General features: G+C 56.7%; 2 protein-coding genes across 7 annotated transcripts in view; both read left to right on the top strand.

Annotated features, from left to right (window-relative positions):
* Positions 1-371: 371 nt before the first annotated feature.
* LOC144935217 (purpurin-like) lies at positions 372-8,515 on the top strand. 5 transcript variants are annotated; one of them, XM_078861739.1, is made up of 6 exons: positions 372-435; positions 3,600-3,740; positions 5,001-5,137; positions 6,215-6,327; positions 6,939-7,151; positions 7,917-8,515. In XM_078861739.1, exons 2-6 carry the CDS (start codon positions 3,612-3,614, stop codon positions 7,928-7,930), a joined length of 606 nt encoding a protein of 201 aa, XP_078717865.1. In that variant the 5' UTR covers positions 372-435; positions 3,600-3,611; the 3' UTR covers positions 7,931-8,515. The 5 variants fall into 5 exon arrangements, with proteins under 5 accessions (XP_078717865.1, XP_078717867.1, XP_078717866.1 ...); XM_078861741.1 differs by having other exon boundaries at positions 381-447; XM_078861740.1 differs by having other exon boundaries at positions 381-469.
* A 2,730-nt stretch (positions 8,516-11,245) lies between these two features.
* The window catches only part of MFHAS1 (multifunctional ROCO family signaling regulator 1), a 59,521-nt gene continuing 52,121 nt past the window's right edge, over positions 11,246-18,645 (top strand). For both annotated transcript variants that reach the window (XM_078861737.1, XM_078861736.1), the window contains exons 1-2: positions 11,246-14,710; positions 17,495-17,973. In XM_078861737.1, coding sequence (XP_078717863.1) covers positions 12,057-14,710; positions 17,495-17,973 — 3,133 coding nt within the window. In that variant the 5' untranslated portion in view covers positions 11,246-12,056. The remainder of the gene's footprint in view (positions 14,711-17,494; positions 17,974-18,645) is intronic.

Raw genomic sequence — 18,645 nt, 5'->3', positions numbered from 1 at the left:
GCAGCGCCACATTAAATACGCACTAGGGGTTCTCGTCTGCTTACAGCCCTGAGCCAGTGGTGGACATTGCACGTTTTTTTATGGCGGGGGCAAGTTCATCCATAGGACTGCCCCTGATGGCTTCCCCACAAAGTGGTTACTCATCGACCCCGAGAGGCACGCCGGCCAGGGAGTGAACTCGCCACTCCTGTTACAATCGTGAGCCGCTCACTCGACCGCCTCGCCGCCTTGTTGTCCAGGGTCCCCAGGAGAACCTCACGCCGAGGCTAAGCGGGAATTAGCGGCGGCCGGATTTTGGTTCTTAATCTCCCTGTGACGCGAGGCGCTTGCATGCGGCGCATAAAGCTCGCGGCGCGAGTGGCCAAGCCCAAGGAGCGGAACACAGGAGCCTGGGAGCAGAGCTCCACGTGCCTCCCTCCAGTCCACAGCTTCTCGGTGTGCGCGTGTGTGGGTGACCTCGTCCTCCTAGGTGTGCACGTGTGTGTGTGACCTCGTCCTCCTAGGTGTGCGCGTGTGTGGGTGACCCGTCCTCCTAGGTGTGCACGTGTGTGTGACCTCGTCCTCCTAGGTGTGCACGTGTGTGTGTGTGCTCGCCCTCCTAGGTGTGCACGTGTGTGTGTGTGTGTGCTCGCCCTCCTAGGTATGCACGTGTGTGTGTGTGCTCGCCCTCCTAGGTATGCACGTGTGTGTGTGACCTCGTCCTCCTATGTGTGCACGTGTGTGTGTGTCCTCGTCCTCCTAGGTGTGCGCGTGTGTGTGTGTGCTCGCCCTCCTATGTGTGCACGTGTGTGTGTGTCCTCGTCCTCCTATGTGTGCACGTGTGTGTGTGTGCTCGTCCTCCTAGGTGTGCGCGTGTGTGTGTGTGCTCGCCCTCCTATGTGTGCGCGTGTGTGTGTGTGACCTCGTCCTCCTATGTGTGCGCGTGTGTGTGTGTGCTCGCCCTCCTAGGTATGCACGTGTGTGTGTGTCCTCGTCCTCCTAGGTGTGCGCGTGTGTGTGTGTGACCTCGTCCTCCTATGTGTGCGCGTGTGTGTGTGTGCTCGCCCTCCTATGTGTGCACGTGTGTGTGTGACCTCGTCCTCCTATGTGTGCACGTGTGTGTGTGTGCTCGCCCTCCTATGTGTGCACGTGTGTGTGTGACCTCGTCCTCCTATGTGTGCACGTGTGTGTGTGTCCTCGTCCTCCTAGGTGTGCACGTGTGTGTGTGTGCTCGCCCTCCTAGGTATGCACGTGTGTGTGTGTGCTCGCCCTCCTATGTGTGCACGTGTGTGTGTGACCTCGTCCTCCTATGTGTGCACGTGTGTGTGTGTCCTCGTCCTCCTAGGTGTGCGCGTGTGTGTGTGTGCTCGCCCTCCTATGTGTGCACGTGTGTGTGTGACCTCGTCCTCCTATGTGTGCACGTGTGTGTGTGTGCTCGCCCTCCTATGTGTGCACGTGTGTGTGTGACCTCGTCCTCCTATGTGTGCACGTGTGTGTGTGTCCTCGTCCTCCTAGGTGTGCACGTGTGTGTGTGTGCTCGCCCTCCTATGTGTGCACGTGTGTGTGTGCTCGCCCTCCTATGTGTGCACGTGTGTGTGTGACCTCGTCCTCCTATGTGTGCACGTGTGTGTGTCCTCGTCCTCCTAGGTGTGCGCGTGTGTGTGTGTGCTCGCCCTCCTATGTGTGCACGTGTGTGTGTGTCCTCGTCCTCCTAGGTGTGCGCGTGTGTGTGTGACCTCGCCCTTCGAGGTGTGCACGTGTGTGTGTGTCCTCGCCCTTCGAGGTGTGCACGTGTGTGTGTGTGCTCGTCCTCCTAGGTGTGCGCGTGTGTGTGTGTGACCTCGTCCTCCTATGTGTGCGCGTGTGTGTGTGTGCTCGCCCTCCTATGTGTGCACGTGTGTGTGTGACCTCGTCCTCCTATGTGTGCACGTGTGTGTGTGTGCTCGCCCTCCTATGTGTGCACGTGTGTGTGTGACCTCGTCCTCCTATGTGTGCACGTGTGTGTGTGTCCTCGTCCTCCTAGGTGTGCACGTGTGTGTGTGTGCTCGCCCTCCTAGGTATGCACGTGTGTGTGTGTGCTCGCCCTCCTATGTGTGCACGTGTGTGTGTGACCTCGTCCTCCTATGTGTGCACGTGTGTGTGTGTCCTCGTCCTCCTAGGTGTGCGCGTGTGTGTGTGTGCTCGCCCTCCTATGTGTGCACGTGTGTGTGTGACCTCGTCCTCCTATGTGTGCACGTGTGTGTGTGTGCTCGCCCTCCTATGTGTGCACGTGTGTGTGTGACCTCGTCCTCCTATGTGTGCACGTGTGTGTGTGTCCTCGTCCTCCTAGGTGTGCACGTGTGTGTGTGTGCTCGCCCTCCTATGTGTGCACGTGTGTGTGTGCTCGCCCTCCTATGTGTGCACGTGTGTGTGTGACCTCGTCCTCCTATGTGTGCACGTGTGTGTGTCCTCGTCCTCCTAGGTGTGCGCGTGTGTGTGTGTGCTCGCCCTCCTATGTGTGCACGTGTGTGTGTGTCCTCGTCCTCCTAGGTGTGCGCGTGTGTGTGTGACCTCGCCCTTCGAGGTGTGCACGTGTGTGTGTGTCCTCGCCCTTCGAGGTGTGCACGTGTGTGTGTGTGCTCGCCCTTCGAGGTGTGCACGTGTGTGTGTGACCTCGCCCTTCGAGGTGTGCACGTGTGTGGGTGTATCCGCCCTCCTAGGTGTGCGCGTGTGTGGGTGACCTCGTTCGTGATCCGGTTTTGGCCGCCCCCCCTAGGTCTACTCAGCCTCAAATGAGTACCTGGTGCGGTGTGTAAGCGTCGCTACTGGGGAGACAAAGGCGGTCGGGCGTGACGCTGGCCACCCATCCCCTTGTGTACCGTGCCGACCTTCACAGGTGCTCGCTCAAAGCACTTGCCCCAACAGTCTGTTAAAGGCTACACCGGGGGGGGGGGATCTTTGTCTTTGTACTCGTGCGTAGGGAGCACAATCTGCACGTCCGCTGATCCACGTGGATGAATGTTGCGACTGGTGTCCCGTACGGCGGACGCTGCCTCCGACTGCTGCGCTATATCGCACATGTTCCGTGTCTATCACATCGTACCCTATATACATAACCCACCCAACGCAGAGGGATATTGTGTGCGTTGTTCCGTTGCTGTGTCGTGGATCCTTACACCAACGTGTGTGTTTGAGTAGCTTCTGTATATAGTGCCTGCTTTCGGGGTTGAACATGTTTGTTGTGATATCTAAAAAATGTTTGCAGTGAAATTGGTTGTTCATTTTTGAATCGAGACACACACTCATGAGAGACGAACACGGGATAAGTAAAATCGGAAATAAATAAAGAGCTCGAAAACCTTAAAGCAAAAAGTGTGCAGGGATTCGTGAACGTGCACAGCACGCGCGCACCATCAAAGTCGCGGGCCTGCCAAGGGAGCGTGCCCTGTGGCAGCCTTAATAGGTGATCTCTAACTTAATAGGTGCTCTCTAACTTAATAGGTGCTCTCTAACTTAATAGAACATCAGCGCCGGGGAGAGACAAAGGCGGCCGGGCGTGGTATACGCCAGCACCGCTCCCCTTCGTAGGCGGCGCTCCCTCGCGAACAGCTCACGGGGCATCTCTCCCGGTGTCTCTGCAGGGACGTGTCGCCATGGCGCCGCGCCACGCGGCCTCCTCGCTCCTCGCCCTCAGCCTGGTCGCTCTGCTCGCCCCGGCGCGCGCCAACCGCACGTGCGCGGTGGACAACTTCCCCGTGGTGGACAACTTCGACAAGGAGCGGGTAAGGCGCGGGCCGGCGAGCGCGCGCCGTGCCCCCCTGAGCGTGCGACGCGGAGGCGACACACCGCGCGTGCCCTCGGCCGTGCGGTCCGGGCCGCACACAAAGATGATTTGTAAGCGCCGTTAATGAGGAGAAGAAGAAGAAAGAGACTTTGATCCCACCGTGAGGTGCACGCTCTGGTGACGGTGCTGCAGTTGTTCCGTCACTTACAGCGATGCCGCTCCACCGACATCAGACTATGGCATCATTTGTTCTCGTGAGCAAAGTTGCAAACGCCAGAGCCCGTGGTACCCAGCCCATGTCGTATGCACCTGAGATACAAGACGCTTTCGGTATTTTCGGAGGCAACTTAATTCGTAAAACCGTGGACGCTGGCATTATAATGCGTTGATAGTTGAACGGAAAAAAATGCTTCGCTTAGTTGGCGTGAGCAAGGCTCACGATGAAGTGCGATGGAATGAGATGAGCGGATGTCACGATGTGCCATGGCGCTGAATGTCTGAGTGGAGACAATACATCATGGGGCCTCCAGTCGTGCACTCCGGCCTGAGGCAAAATGTGGGATTCTCAGGTGCACCGATGTTGATCGCGTTGAGACTTGTAGGTTTAAAAAAAAAGATTTTTGTTATTTCCATTGCAAAATGTAACCTATGATTAGAAATGCGTGTTACGGGGGAGGGGGGGGGCGGAGGAGCGCCGCTCACAACAACGAGCGGCGTGCCGGGCGGCTAAAACGCAGCAAGTTGGCACAGTGGGTAGCACAGTTGGTGCATCTGCCAGTCATCTCAGTCACTCACTCAACCCGTAGCATCTGGGTCTGTCGCGTGACCTCCTGTCAGCGAGCCTTGGACAATTTACGTGGCCACATGATGCACCTAGCCTGGCACCAGCGCTGTGGTGACGTCACCACCACGGTGGCGAGTGTTCACTACCTCGCCTGGTATACGGGAGGTCGTGGGTTCGATCCCTACCCTGACGCCTGCTGTATATTTGGAGTTTGCGTGTTTTCCCCGTCGTCGTGTGGATTTTTCTCCGAGTCCTCCGGTTTTTCCCTCCACATTTAGAATCAACATCACGCGTTTAGAGGAATTGGATGATTTGGTTGATATACATTTCCACGTGATAAGCCGCTTCGTTGAGCTATCATTTGTGGCCAGGTCGCTTCTGAAAAAGACCTCCATAGCTCAGTGGGCCTTATCTGGTGAATTTTTGTTTATTAGTGAACGACGGCTGTTGTTATTGTTTTGGGTCGTGCCGTAGTACCTGGGCAAGTGGTATGCAGTCTCCAAGAAGGACCCGGAGGGGCTCTTCCTGCAGGACAACATCTCAGCCGACTATACCCTCGACGACGACGGCAACTTGGTGGCCACCTCGCGTGGCCGTGTCAAACTCTTCGGGTGAGTCGTCCGCTCGCAGGGAGGACGGGGCCGGCCTGAGCTCTGCACCAGCGGTGGTGAATCCACCCAGCGTCTGTCGTTCATTCGGGAAGGGGGGGGGGTCTCAACGGGCTACTCGATGATCACCTGAAATCCATAACCAACAACTTACCCGGATTTAACCCTGTAATACAGAATACTGTTTCGATAAAAAGTACCGGCGTCATATATTGGGTACATGTTTTGTTTTACGTATTAATTTCAAGTCGGGGATATTTATTTGCCATCAGCTGTAACAGAAATCGCTGTCCACTTTTGTCAGCGATTGTCCTGATTTGTCCGGAGAGTCGCACGAAATGTTTAGCGATCGAGCCGCGGGTCGCGATCCACGGGCTGGCCACCACTGTTGACCACTGAGCCCAGCCTCAGCACAGCGAGAACTTGAACTGTGATTACAAACAAAACAAGCCGGCAAGACGATCCATTGAAGGGAGTCAACATTCACTTCAGGGGATTCAATAGGGCGGTGGCTCGATGCTTGGCAGGCTGCCCTGGTTCATGCTGCGGGAGTGTTGAGCATACAATGCAGAGTGTTTAAAAACAATGTTGACACTTGACTTAAAGCTTTCGTGAGTGCAGGAATTCATACTCTTTTGGGTGTTTCGGTAAAGTGACACTTCTGAGAATTTGCAACAAGACCACAATAAATGTACCTCCGGGCCCTGGAGACCACCTGGAGAAGATTCGAGGCACGTGTTGACAATGATGGCGGAGAAGTGGAGACTCTTTGACTTTTTGAAGCTATTAACATTACATTTGTTATCATGTTATAGTGTAGTATTGTCCGTTCTTTTTCCCATTAAAAACGATAGTCCCATATTAGTGTTAAAAAGATGTTAAGCACTCTGTACGTGCCTTTTAGCCACAATGTGTGTGGCAAGGCGAGGCAGCGTGCTTGGTGCTGCCGCAGACTCTCTCTAAATCTCTCTCCCTAAATCTCTCTCTCTAAATCTCTCTAAATCTCTCTCGTCCGTGCGAGAGTCTCGGCTGACGTGCGGTCCCGGCCTCGGCGTGTGCGCCTGCTGGGTTTGCCCGCAGGTTCTGGGAGGCGTGCGCTGACATGGTGGCCTCCTACATCGTGGCCAAGCCCGAAGTGAAGTCCAAGATGTTCATGAATTACCAAGGGCTCGCCAGCTACCTCTCCAGCGGGGGTAGGACCACCCGCAGGCCACGAGCACCACCCGTCCATTGCAGAATGCCTTTGCATGCACGCAGCGTATGGACGTGGGAAAGCTGTAACTGATTATGCTGAACACAACATTGGCAATGTTTTTGTAAAATTATTATACCAATTATGTAATTTATTTAATTACTATTCATCAGATTCTGCGGAAAAAACAATGATTTCGATTTGACCATTGTGTCTTGCCTTTGTAGACGATGACAAAATCATATTACTCATTAGATATTGATGAAATTACTTTAAGCTCTCACAAACCAAGGTCCGATTAAACTTGTATTTATAGCGGAATGTCATACAGCGACGTTTCGCTGTAGCTCCCTGCGAAATGTTGAACCCAATCAATAATCGTTGTGAGGTTGTCTGTGTCGGGTGGAGGAGGGTATACGACACACGTTTTGCGATTCATAAATTATGAACCACGAAAAAAAACCATTTCAACAAACGGCAGAGGACTCCAAAAATCCAGACCCCATCTCGCGAACGTGAGCACCGCGTCCCGATCCGACTCCCTCCCCGGCGTCCCAACTCTCTTGCCTCGCGTCGCCCCGACCACACCCCCCCCCCCGCCCCCCCGCACAGGAGACGACTACTGGGTGATCGACACAGACTACGACTCGTACGCGATCACCTACTCGTGCCGCTCGCGCGACGAGGAGGGTCTGTGCGCCGACGGCTACTCGCTGGTGTTCGCGCGCACTCCGCGCGGCCTGCCGCCCGGCACGCAGCGCATCGTCCGCGCGCGCCAGGACGAGCTTTGCCTGCTGGGCCACTTCACGCCGGTGCTGCAGAACGGTGAGTCGGGCCACGCGGCGCTTCGACCGTGGGCTTCAGCTTCTTCACGTGGTGGCGGGGAGTGTCGCGGGGAGCGGTTCGTGTCGCGGTTTCGCTGCGCTGCGTCTACGAACCCGGCGACCCGCGTTCGATTGCCGCTCACGGCGGACACCCGTGACGATTATTTGCAACTGTCCTGGGCTTCCCCTGGGTCGACTCAGCCTCAAATGAGTACCTGGTGCTGTGTGTAAAACATCACCACTGGGAGAGACAAAGGCAGACTGTTGGGGCAGGTGCTGTTAGGGAGAACCAAAAAAGGCCGGCACGGTACACCAGGAGTTGGTGTGGCCAACACCACGCTCTGCCGCCTTTGTCTCCCCAATGGCGATGTTCACACACCACACCAAGTACTCATTTGAGGCCGAGTCGGCCTAAGGGAGGCCCAGGACCGGTCCAGATAATGGTCACTGGCACAACAACAGCCGCCATTCGCCACTAAGTGACGGTAACGTCACCACGGCGCTTGTGCCAGGATCGGTGCACTCCGAGGCCACGTGAAGTGTCGAAGGCTCGCAGCTGACACGTCACGGGACAGACCCAGCAGGTGCCATGGGTTGACTGACAGATCCCTTGCTGTGCTTTAGCTGCCTGACCACCAGCCCGTCATGTGCAGCGTGATCAACCTATCCAGTGTAAGTTTGAGGTGTGTGTGTACTTTGTGTGTTATTTGTGTGTGTGTGTATATTGTGTGTGTGTACTTTATATGTGTTATTTGTGTGTGTGCAGGAGCTTGCCCATGAAGCAAAGGAGGGTGGCAAGGTGGGCGGAGGAGCCCTCACCACCTGCAAGATCTGCCCCAGTGCTCAGCCGACACACACAACCATAACCAGAGATGTGCATTATTCAACATATATCGACATTATATGATTGGGTATTGTGCATGTAATGATATTCAAACATACAATACATAGGTGAGAGGCTATATATAGTTGTATCCTCATCAGTCCTCTGCAAGTGGTGAACGTTCGGTCTATGAATACATTTTCGAAGAATTTGGTCAATTTTACTGTTTTGTTGTTTTACTGTTGTGTCCACCCATAACAACAAGTTAATAGCAATATTCGTGTGATTTTGATTTGAAGCGTTCGTGACTGCAGGAATCCATACTCTTTGGTTCGTTCGGTAAAGTCACGTAGGTATAAAATAAAATAAATCACGACGTTTCGGGCGCAACACAAGCGTTTGTCATCAGGTGGGAAAGTATGTTTATTTTATACCTACGTGACTTTACCGAAAGAACCAAAGAGTATGATATTCGAGTGATAGTATATGCATCATGCCCTCATGCTTATGCATTATGAAACTAAAAATAAAGAAATATTGAACACGTGTATGAAGATGATGATCTTTCCTTTGATACATCAAAATACAACTTCAATCCATTTCACTTTAGGTAAATTCAAGTCTTTTTGTGAGATTATTTCTATTCTCTACATGCAGGATTATAGGTGACACAAATGTGAATCCTTCCTCAGTATCCATCTCCTGGACAGTGAAACTACTCTATTCTCCAAAATGCTGGACTTTGCGCTTATAAAACAGTTGGAACGCTGCTCGGGTGATATATTTACAACAATGTCCGGCCTCTCTTTGCCTTCGTCTTTTTCCCTTCCACTTTAACAACGATCGACAGCGCCTCCAAACGAGGGTCATTCGAAAAGTATCAAACACCCCTCCGCAATTTTCAGAGAGCAGAGGTCACACAAAACTGCAGTCGCAGTGCCTCGTGTTGTGAGTGACCGCACGCTTGCTGTGACTGACCACAGCGTGTGGGCAGTAGTGGTCACTGATGGCCATAATTCTCACTTATTATGTTTTATTTTTATTATTTTATTACTTCCCTTCTACGTGACTTTACCGAAAGAACCAAGAAGATGAATCCCTGCAGTCACGAAAGCTTTAAATCGATACTGTACATGTATTTTAAGATTCACACTATGACGGATTAAAACACATTCGACAATGCTGCGCTTACCAGTGATCTGCAACAACTATTGCAGAGCAGAGAATGCTCAGATGTCTCTTGCTCAAAAGAAATGAGGAGGAAGCGTCACCATGCGTTGAGACGCTTCGGAGATGTCTAGTTCTCACCCTGTAAATAGTGTCTCGCGGTGCGCCAGTTGGATCAATAACCCCGGCAAGCTTGGCGTGTGCCAACAACGTTCGTTCAGCCCCGCCGTCTGCAGCCCTGCGAAGCCCAATGTGTGAAACACGTCTCGTTCTCTTCGCTCGTTGCCACAGAATGTCGTCTTCGAGCGTATCCCTCTTAGCATCACGTGACATCCATGCCACGTTGCATGCTCTTTTGATTTATCGTGCAACCACTACAGATACATAGCCAAGGGAGAGATGCTGTGGTGCAATGATTATTCCCACATTGGATTTTCAATCGAAACTCAACAAAGCACGTGTGTTTGGTGATGCTGCACTGCGCCACGTGTTGCACAAGCGTCATTCACAAACCCCCAACACACTCGTCGACACCGATGCATTGAAATAAACAAATATAACGAGCAACATTCGTGAGTCGTGTGAGTCTTTCTTTTTATCCAGAGGTCAACGGGTCGATTCCATCTCCCGGCGCGGCAGCCGCAATAGCAGTGGCGAGTTCCTTGAACCCTTCGCCTGGAATCCGCCCGTCAGTCTAAAGGGTTCGTCACCGCTGCGGAGGAGATCGGCGGCAGGTCGCGTGCGGTGCGGTGATCAGAATCTTTATTTAGACTGGAGGAGGAATCCGATGAGCTATGAAGCTCTTTTTCACACATGTCCGGCATGGGCGGGTCAGCAAGTTCGGTGTAGGTGCCGCCACCTCGTCTTCGTCGTCTTCTTCTGAGCCGTCTTGGCCAGCGTGCAAGACGTGGATCGATAGCTTCCAGGGCTCCCTCTAGGGGACGCCTTTTCCGCCAGCGGTGAGGCGAGCGACCAGAGTTCTGCACCTTCACCGTGAAAGTCACCAACGAGTTCCAATGGGTGACTCGGACCGTAGTGCCGTGTGTACGTTCGCCCGTTCCAAGTCACTGCATTCTTGACAAAAACTCAATTCGATCACCGGCTACTGACGATGGGAACCGGCGAATCGATGGAGAAGACGGAGAACGGCCACCGGTTGCGGGCTCGGCTTCTCGCCACGAGAGGTCGCTGCTGCGGCAGCCGCGAGCCGTGCGGCTGCAGCCGGAGCGCGGTCGCCGCTTGTGGCGGAGGTTCGCGGTTCGAGTCCAGCGGTCGCCCCGGTTAATACTGCGGTGTGCTGGACCCACAATAGTTCTAATGACACTACGCGCCGCCTGCATCGTGTGCCGCAATCGTGGTCTAACTTTGTCAAATTAAACGACACCGAAGATGACTCAATTGGGATCACACCAAAGCGACGATCATCGCCCCCTATACTGACAACACTTTGGCAGGACCCTCCTGAAAAAGAGTCTTGAGACTCAGTGATTATAATGCTAGATAACGATGATAGATCATGATGATAGATGATGATAACTCAGCGCACGTGCTGCTGGTCGGGGTCTGAGTGAGGAAGAGGGGAGGGGGTCAAGCTGGAGGTGGGGGGCAGCTGGAGAGGGGGGGGGTCAAGCTGGAGGTGGGAGGCAGCTGAAGAGGGGGGGGTCAAGCTGGAGGTGGGGGGCAGCTGAAGAGGGGGGGGGGGGTCAAGCTGGAGGTGGGGGCAGCTGGAGAGGGGGGGGGTCAAGCTGGAGGTGGGGGCAGCTGGAGAGGGGGGGGGGGTCAAGATGGAGGTGAAGGGCAGCTGGAGAGGGGGGGGGTCAAGCTGGAGGTATGGGGCAGCTGGAGAGGGGGGGGGTCAAGCTGGAGGTGGGGGGCAGCTGAAGAAGGGGGGGGTCAAGCTGGAGGTGGGGGCAGCTGGAGAGGGGGGGGGACAAGCTGGAGGTGGGGGCAGCTGGAGAGGGGGGGGGGGTCAAGATGGAGGTGAAGGGCAGCTGGAGAGGGGGGGGGGGACAAGCTGGAGGTGGGGGCAGCTGGAGAAGGGGGAGGGGCTCGCGGGCGGAGTCGCCCAGGCGGTGGGAGGGGGGCGGTGTCAAGGGGCGGGGCCCCGAGGTTCCCGCCCACGTGGGCGCCGCCGCCGCTGCCGCGGGCTGAGCCGCGCAGAGCGCGCGGTGATTCCACGGCGCTCGAGGCGCAGGATGAGAGCGTGACCAGGGAGGCCTCACCTCCTCACCTCACCTCCTCACCACCACCTCCTCATCGCCACCTCCTTCCCTCGCTCTCTTGCGCGGCGTGCAAGGCGCGGCAGGAGCCCCCGGCGGGGATGAGATCGCCGGCTGCGGACGAGCGCGGGAGGAGGCGGCGGCGGCGTGGCGATGAGTCCCGGCGGGAGCACGCGGGCAGGAGCGTCCTCCTCCTACCCCGGGGCTTGAATCCATTTGTCTGCCGCTCGCCTCCACGCGGGGCCCACGCGACTCTGCGCCGTGTTCGCTCTGCGTAGTGGGGGCGGCGTGAGACTGCGGCGGGGAGCAGCAGCAGCAGCAGCCCGCCACTTGAAGACGCGAGCCGACTGCGCGTTACCGCTACACGGCTCAGCTGTGAACACGGTGGGTTTTCTACAAAAAATACTTAATCGATTAAGGTCCCCGCACGACCGGGGCATCCAGCCATGCGCCACGCGACCGATACGTTCCTGGGGCTTTCTGAGAAGACCTCGAGATGGGATGGACCCTCTGGGGGGGGGTCTCGGTTCGGCCAAGGATGCCCCTCTTAAACATCAGCAGCAGCAGCCGTGGTGTCGTCTTGTAGGAATGAGGAGCGTGGAGCCACTGACCGCCACCACGCGTGCGAGATGAACACAACGGGCCGTGCCCACCACCACCACCACTGCCACCACGACGCGTGCGTTGCAGCCGAATCATGAAGTCGGCGAAGGTTTGGCGAGACGCGTCCGAGCGCTCGCGCAAGCTCGGACCCGAGCTGCGTCGCGTCGCGCTCGGCGTGAACGGCAGCGGCCTCCTCTCGCTGCCCTCGGCGCTGCAGCTGCAGCAGGAGGTCGTGGACGTGCTCGACCTGGGCAACAACGCCCTGGAGGAGCTTCCCGACGCCCTGGCCCAGCTGCTCGCCCAGCTGCAGGTGCTGGTGCTGCGCAGGAACCGCCTGTGCTCGCTGCCCGCCTGCGTGCTGGCGCTGGGTCAGCTGTGCGAGCTCGACCTGAGCCACAACCGCGTGGCGGCCCTGCCCGCCGACCTGCGGGCCTTGAGAAGCCTCCAGAAGCTGTGCGCGGCGCACAACCGCCTGCGCTCGCTGCCCGACTCGATCGGGGACCTGGGCGCGCTCACGGAGCTCGACGTGAGCTTCAACGAGCTCGAGACGCTGCCCCGGCGCCTCGGGGACCTGCGCCGGCTGCGGGCGCTGGACGTGGACCACAACCGCCTCGCCGCCTTCCCCGAGCAGCTGCTGGCGCTGGCCGAGCTGGAGGAGCTCGACCTGTCCGGCAACAGGATCGAGCGCCTGCCCGAGGAGGGGCTCCGCGGCCTCGGCAGCCTCACCGTGCTGTGGCTCAGCAACGCGCACCTCTCCGCCGCCCTGCCCGACGCCTTCTGCGAGTTGCGCCGCCTCGAGAACCTCATGATGGACGGCAACGAGTTGGAGGCGCTGCCCGCCGCCTTCGGGCGCCTGCAGCGGCTCAAGATACTCAACCTGTCCTCCAACCGCTTCGCGGAGTTCCCCGCGGCGGTGACCGAGCTGTCGAGCCTCGAGGAGCTGTACTTGAGCAGGAACCTGCTGCCCGCGGTGCCCGAGAGCGTCTCGCTTCTGCGCAAGCTCACCGTGCTCTGGCTGGACAACAACCGCCTGCGCTACCTGCCCGACGGCCTGGTGGAGCTGGGCCAGCTGGAGGAGCTGGTGCTGCAGGGAAACCAGATCGCCATCCTGCCGGACAACTTCGGCCGGCTGGCCAACGTCAAGGTGTGGAAGATCAAGGACAACCCCGTGATACAGCCTCCGTACGAGGTGTGCTTGAAGGGGGTCCCGCACATCGCGGCCTACCAGAAGGAGCTCTCCAGCCAAAGGTCCGCGGCGAGGCCCAGGCTCAAGCTGGTGCTGTTGGGCGCCGAGGGCTCGGGGAAGACGACGCTGAAGAGCTGCCTGACGGAGGAGAGCCCGGGCGACGGGGGCGCTGCGGGCGACGGGGGCGAGGGGATAACCGCGTCCCACTGGGAGACGCCCGGCGACGCCGGCACCACCTTCGTGGTCTACGACCTCTCGGGAGCCCCCCACTACGAGCTGATGCACCAGTTCTTCCTGTCCCCCGGCGCGCTCTACCTGCTGGTGGTGGACCTGGAGAGCTACGTCCCCGCGGCGTTCGACGGCGCCGTGGGCTACTTCTTGCGCCTGCTGGGCGGAAAGCTGCCGGGCTGCGTGGTGTGCCTGGCAGGGACCCACTCGGACGGGTGCAGCGCCAGCGACCTGGAGGAGCGATGCTTGGACATTCACCTGCGCATCGCGCTGCAGGAGCTCGGCGACTGCGCCCTGTTGAGGACTTCTAAGAGCGCCGCGGACGCCGCCATGCGCGGCGAAGGCGACGAACGCCTCCCGGACCCTCCGGGTCCCGAGTTCCACGGCGTCTCGGAGATGAACCTGGGCGTGAGGAGCGCCAGACTGGGCTTCTTGCTCAACCACCGCCTGCAGATCCTGTCGCCCGTGCTGCCCGTCAGCTGCCGCGCCACCCAGCCCGGCGGCGGAGGCCCCGGCGGCGTGGCGCGGCTGCGCAGGCGGCTGCTGTCGGTGGCGGCGAGCGCGGACATCTTCCCGGACCTGCACCGGGCGCTGCCGGCGTCGTGGCCGCGCCTGGAGCAGCTGCTGGGCCGCGCCGACCCGGGCCCCGGCGCGCCCGCTGGGCCGCGGGGGGACGCGGCGGTGCGCGCCGCGCTGGGCGCCGGCCTCTCGGAGGAGCGGCTCCGCGGGGCGCTGGCGCATCTGCGCGCCTGCGGGAGGCTGCTGCACCTGGACGGGCGGGAGGAGGAGGGGGAGTCGGGCGACGGCGTCCTGCTGCGCGGCCCGGCGCGGCTGCTGGAGGCGCTGAACGCGTTGTGCGAGAGGCGGCCCGCGGCGCTGCTGCGCAACCTGCGGCGCGCGTCGCGCCGCGCCGACGCGGACGTGCGGCCTGCGCAGCTGCGCCACTGCCTCCGCGGGTTCCTGCTGCACGGCCTCCTGCCCCTGCCCGCGCTGCGCTGGCTCCTTCAGCCGCAGCAGCAGCAGCAGCACGAACAGCAGCAGCAGGAGGACCCGGACCTCATGCTGCAGCTGCTGGAGCGGCTGGGGCTGTGCTACCGGGTGCGGCCGGGCCGAGGGGCCGGGGGAGCAGCCCTGGGCAGCCCCGCGGGCGGCCCGGGGCCCGCGGGCAGCGCGGCGGGGACGTGGTACCGCTTCCCGTGGAACGTGCGGACCGAGGCGCCGCCCGCCGAGGCGTGGCTCAACTCGGCGGGGCTGCTGGAGCAGGCGTTCGTCGTGGAGCAGCTCACCATCGAGTTCCGATTCCCGCTCTTTTGCCCGCCCGGCCTCTTCTCCAGGTAATCATCTGAATCAGAATCTTTATTTAGACTGGAGGAGGAATCCGATGAGAGGTAAAGCTTTTTTTCACAGATGTTCAGTGGGGGCGGGTAAAAACGTTCCAACAACAAACGGTTCAAAAACGCGATAGTTGTGCAAATGACAAGAAAGGTAAACAAATCAGCCCAAAAACATACAAATAAAACTAAACCATCCCCATCCTACTAGGCAAAGCCCACTATTTTTCAGAAGCGACCTGGCCACAAATCACGCAGCAGATTTGTCCGGCCAGATAACCACCGCCTTCATTTGAACTCTGCGATGGATGTCTTCGGGTTGTACCCGCCTGGTTTTCTGCACGGATATTCCATTCGGTTCCCAACACCGGGAGCGAAACGTCAGACATTATTACGAAACAAACCTGCGGTACAAATCAAATCAGCTTGTGTTCTCGCTCGCTTGACTGCTGCATAGGGAGATTGTGAGAGAAAAATGACAGATTGGGGAGGTATTTATCCAGAAGTGGATTGATCATGACCCTGGAAATTCTCCCTCACACAATCTCAAGACTTTTTCAGAAGTGTCCTACATAGCTTAAACAAATAATGGTTTTTAGTTACACAAGAAAAGGTATCTCACTGAGTCGAAAAACTTTTGTTTAGCAGGGTTCTGAATTGGGATATTAGGCTCTTTCCATTTATGGGTGTTTGGCATGTGGGAGGAAAGTGGAGCACTTGGAGATAACCAAGGAGGCTGAAATAGGTGAGACTCCAAGCTGAAGAAAGTTGCTGTACCACCCATCACCTGGCCACCTCTCATCTCAAGTCTGTAACACCTGCTTTTACTCAGTGGACACACTGAGGCCGATATGGTTGTCATAACATAAAGTTGACGCACAAGGCTTTTTGTGGTGTCATTTGCAAAATCTATGCCCTCAGATCTTGACATGGTTCAATTAGCGTACACAACTAAATCAATTGGCATCAATTAACTTAACTGAAAATGTAAAACCGATGCCCCTGGATTATTTGTCAGTGGGCTTAAATAAAGGACATTGAATTGATATTTTACACGACAGATCCTGAACATAAGGTCACACGGAGAGCAGTTTTGTGGCCTGCATCAGTTTGATGAGACCAGGTTTCAGGCCACAGTTTGGCCACTCTTAGAGGAGCTACAGGGCCCGAGTCTTCCATTGAGAAGTTTTGCTCTTTTACTTTTTCACACCGTGGGACACGTGGCGTTTCTCCGACTATGATTGTCTCTTCCCAGGTTGGGCACTATTAACGTCAAGGCACGATGGCTCTAAATTCCACAATAGACGGCAGCGAGATAACAACATTCAGTTGTGCCTTCCGTGAAATTCAACTGATATCCCATATAGTTTAGGAGAAATAGCCATTCAAAATCTTCCTCATAAAACTACTTTTAGAAAATGTGACCAACTTCGGCGTGCTATGCACTTGTAGTCTCGTCGTACGTGCCGTGTATGCCCTAGCATTTATTTGAGTTGACCAAAATGTACATTAAAAATAATCTAAGGCGCTACTTTGTTAATGACCAGCGTGTGTTTTAATTAATGCGGGTTGCCACTAGCTGCCCTGACCAAACGAAGGCAGATTTAGCATTCTTTATAAATGCCTTTAGACTTGGCCCAATTAAGATAACTAGGTAGAAATGTGCCAAGCACACACGCGTGTCTTGCACTGCCTGATATCATTGGTGCCGCAAAGTGCAGAAGCAGCTGCTTGCTTGTATTTACAGTTTACGACAGACTAATCCGACGCACCTTGCAGGTGCCAATGCGCTAATGTGCTCTGCTCACAGGACGAATTCTCGACGCGGAAGGTGGTCTGCTGGTTGGCCTAGGGAGCTGGATGATAAAGCAGTTGATGAATGTGTAGAGGGTATGCGTGTCAGACGTGGAATGCTAAGAGTTTGTGGAATGTTTTAAGACTGCCGGGGCTGGTGTGTGGGTGGTTCCAGGGAGCCAATATGATACTTGTGTCAGAGAAGCACTGACATTCTTGTTTGAGTCCAGACTTCCACTTCAGATTAAGCCTGGCTTTTTCTAATAAACCGACCGTTTTAGCCGGGTTACCACTGGCTTCACATATAAATCCCATTGTGCAAATGGGTTTTCCACTTAATTTTTCAGTCAACTTTGAGGGCCTGTTTGGTGGATGGGCGCACCGTGGACCGCTCGCCTCAGCTGTAAAGCAGCTCTTAAATTTACAGTGACCCCAAAAACATGACAAACTAAAGCGTGTTTATTTAAACACAGTTGCCGAGCACAGGCCTCGAGCACAATCGCAGTGCTCTGGGGGGCAGACGACAAATCTCCGACAAGTGGCCCAAGAATATTTGGTATTACACATGTCAGCCTCACCAAACACCGTATATCTCTATTTCCTGACATTCAGTCAGCCAACACGTACAGTACAATATAGGAGCACCGTCTAGCGTTGAGCGAGAGAAGCTATTTCAGTGGTTTCACAAGTAGTTCAGTGGTGTTGCCTTGTGTGGTTATTTCCTGACACGATGTGATTATTCCGCTGAATGTAGGCGTTGCCAGCGGATGTCTCACCTCATGCCAGATATCCAGCGCCGTAGGTATATAATCGGTGTCCGCACACGTAAACACGCTAATTCACAGTAACGCCCACCGTGTTCATAAAACTAACAGTCGCAGTCAGCGGAGTTTGGGGGCAGCGTGCTGGACGTGTGGATTGTGCGGCAGCGTCGAGCGTCCCGTGGCCTTGTGGCTGAAATCGCGATCGCGTCGTGCCGCCCCCCCCCCCCAGGTACAGCGCCCGCGTGAACCCCCACGTGGTGGAGCGCTCGGACGGGCGGCACTGCGTGTGCGCGCACCGCGGCAAGGTGCCCGTCACGCTGAGCGTGCGGCGCCGGCGCCGTGGGTCTTCCCGGGGATCGGACGTCCGGGAGGGAGATTCCTCTCCGGCCAAGCAGCAGCAGCAGCACGAAGATGAGGAGGAGGAGGAAGAGGAGGCTAAAGACTCGGAGCAGCCAGGAGGAGAGGGAGACGGCTCGGTAGCCGGCGACGTCGGGGACGGCGCGTCCGCGAGGAGCGGAGGCCCGGCCACCGTCTGCATCGCGAGCCACGCCACGCTGGCCAACGTGTGGACGGCCTGGCAGGCGGTGCTGCCGCTGGTGGAGGAGCTGAGCGCGCTGCTGCAAGAGTGGCCCGGCGTCCACTACACGCTGCACGTGCTCTGCGCCAAGTGCCTGCGCCGCGGGTGCCCGGACCCACACGCCTTCCCCGGTGAGTGGACGCTTCGGGCGGGCGGGCCGAGTCTCGATCGCGGCGGCGCGGGGGGCTGGCACGCCGTGGTCACGCGCTGCTGCTCTGGAGAAAGCGGCCGAGGCACGCGTCCTGTGCCTGCGTGGGGCTCGCTAAACCGCCCAATGTCGCGTCTGCGGAATCAACTGGCGGGGAAAGCGCACGGTAATGGTTGACATTTTAAAACGTTACCGAATTTTTCCTTCGAGCTGGTGGCCTCAGCGTGTCCACTGTACATGCCTTCTGTTCGACCTGAATGATAATGTGAGCGTCCCATAATGCTGTGCAAACTATTGTCTTTTCGTCATGGTGTGTATTTGTTATATGTCTTATAACTTCTTCAGCAATTTATTAGTTTCCTTTAAAACTCCAGATTTAGTTTCAATTTTTTACATTTCAAGGACAGTCTTTGGTTCGTGGCTTTAAAAAGCGTTGTTATATATGATATGACAATGAAAGCCAAAACGTGATTCTCTCTGAGACAATCGTATTTCGTTTGGTGAGTGGTAGGGGTGGAGTGGTGGGAGGGGGTGATCAGCATTTTTTATACGTGCGTGCCGAGGTTGGCGAGTGAGCCATTGCGGACGGCTTCTGGAGTAGCCGGGTGGTGAGTGTCTGAAAGGTTGCCGCCAGCAAGCGATGAGGGCGTTGCTG

This window comes from Lampetra fluviatilis, chromosome 12 (assembly GCF_964198595.1).
Source record: "Lampetra fluviatilis chromosome 12, kcLamFluv1.1, whole genome shotgun sequence".
In the NCBI taxonomy this organism is placed as follows: domain Eukaryota; kingdom Metazoa; phylum Chordata; class Hyperoartia; order Petromyzontiformes; family Petromyzontidae; genus Lampetra; species Lampetra fluviatilis.
This window is presented reverse-complemented; position numbering and strand designations above follow the sequence as displayed.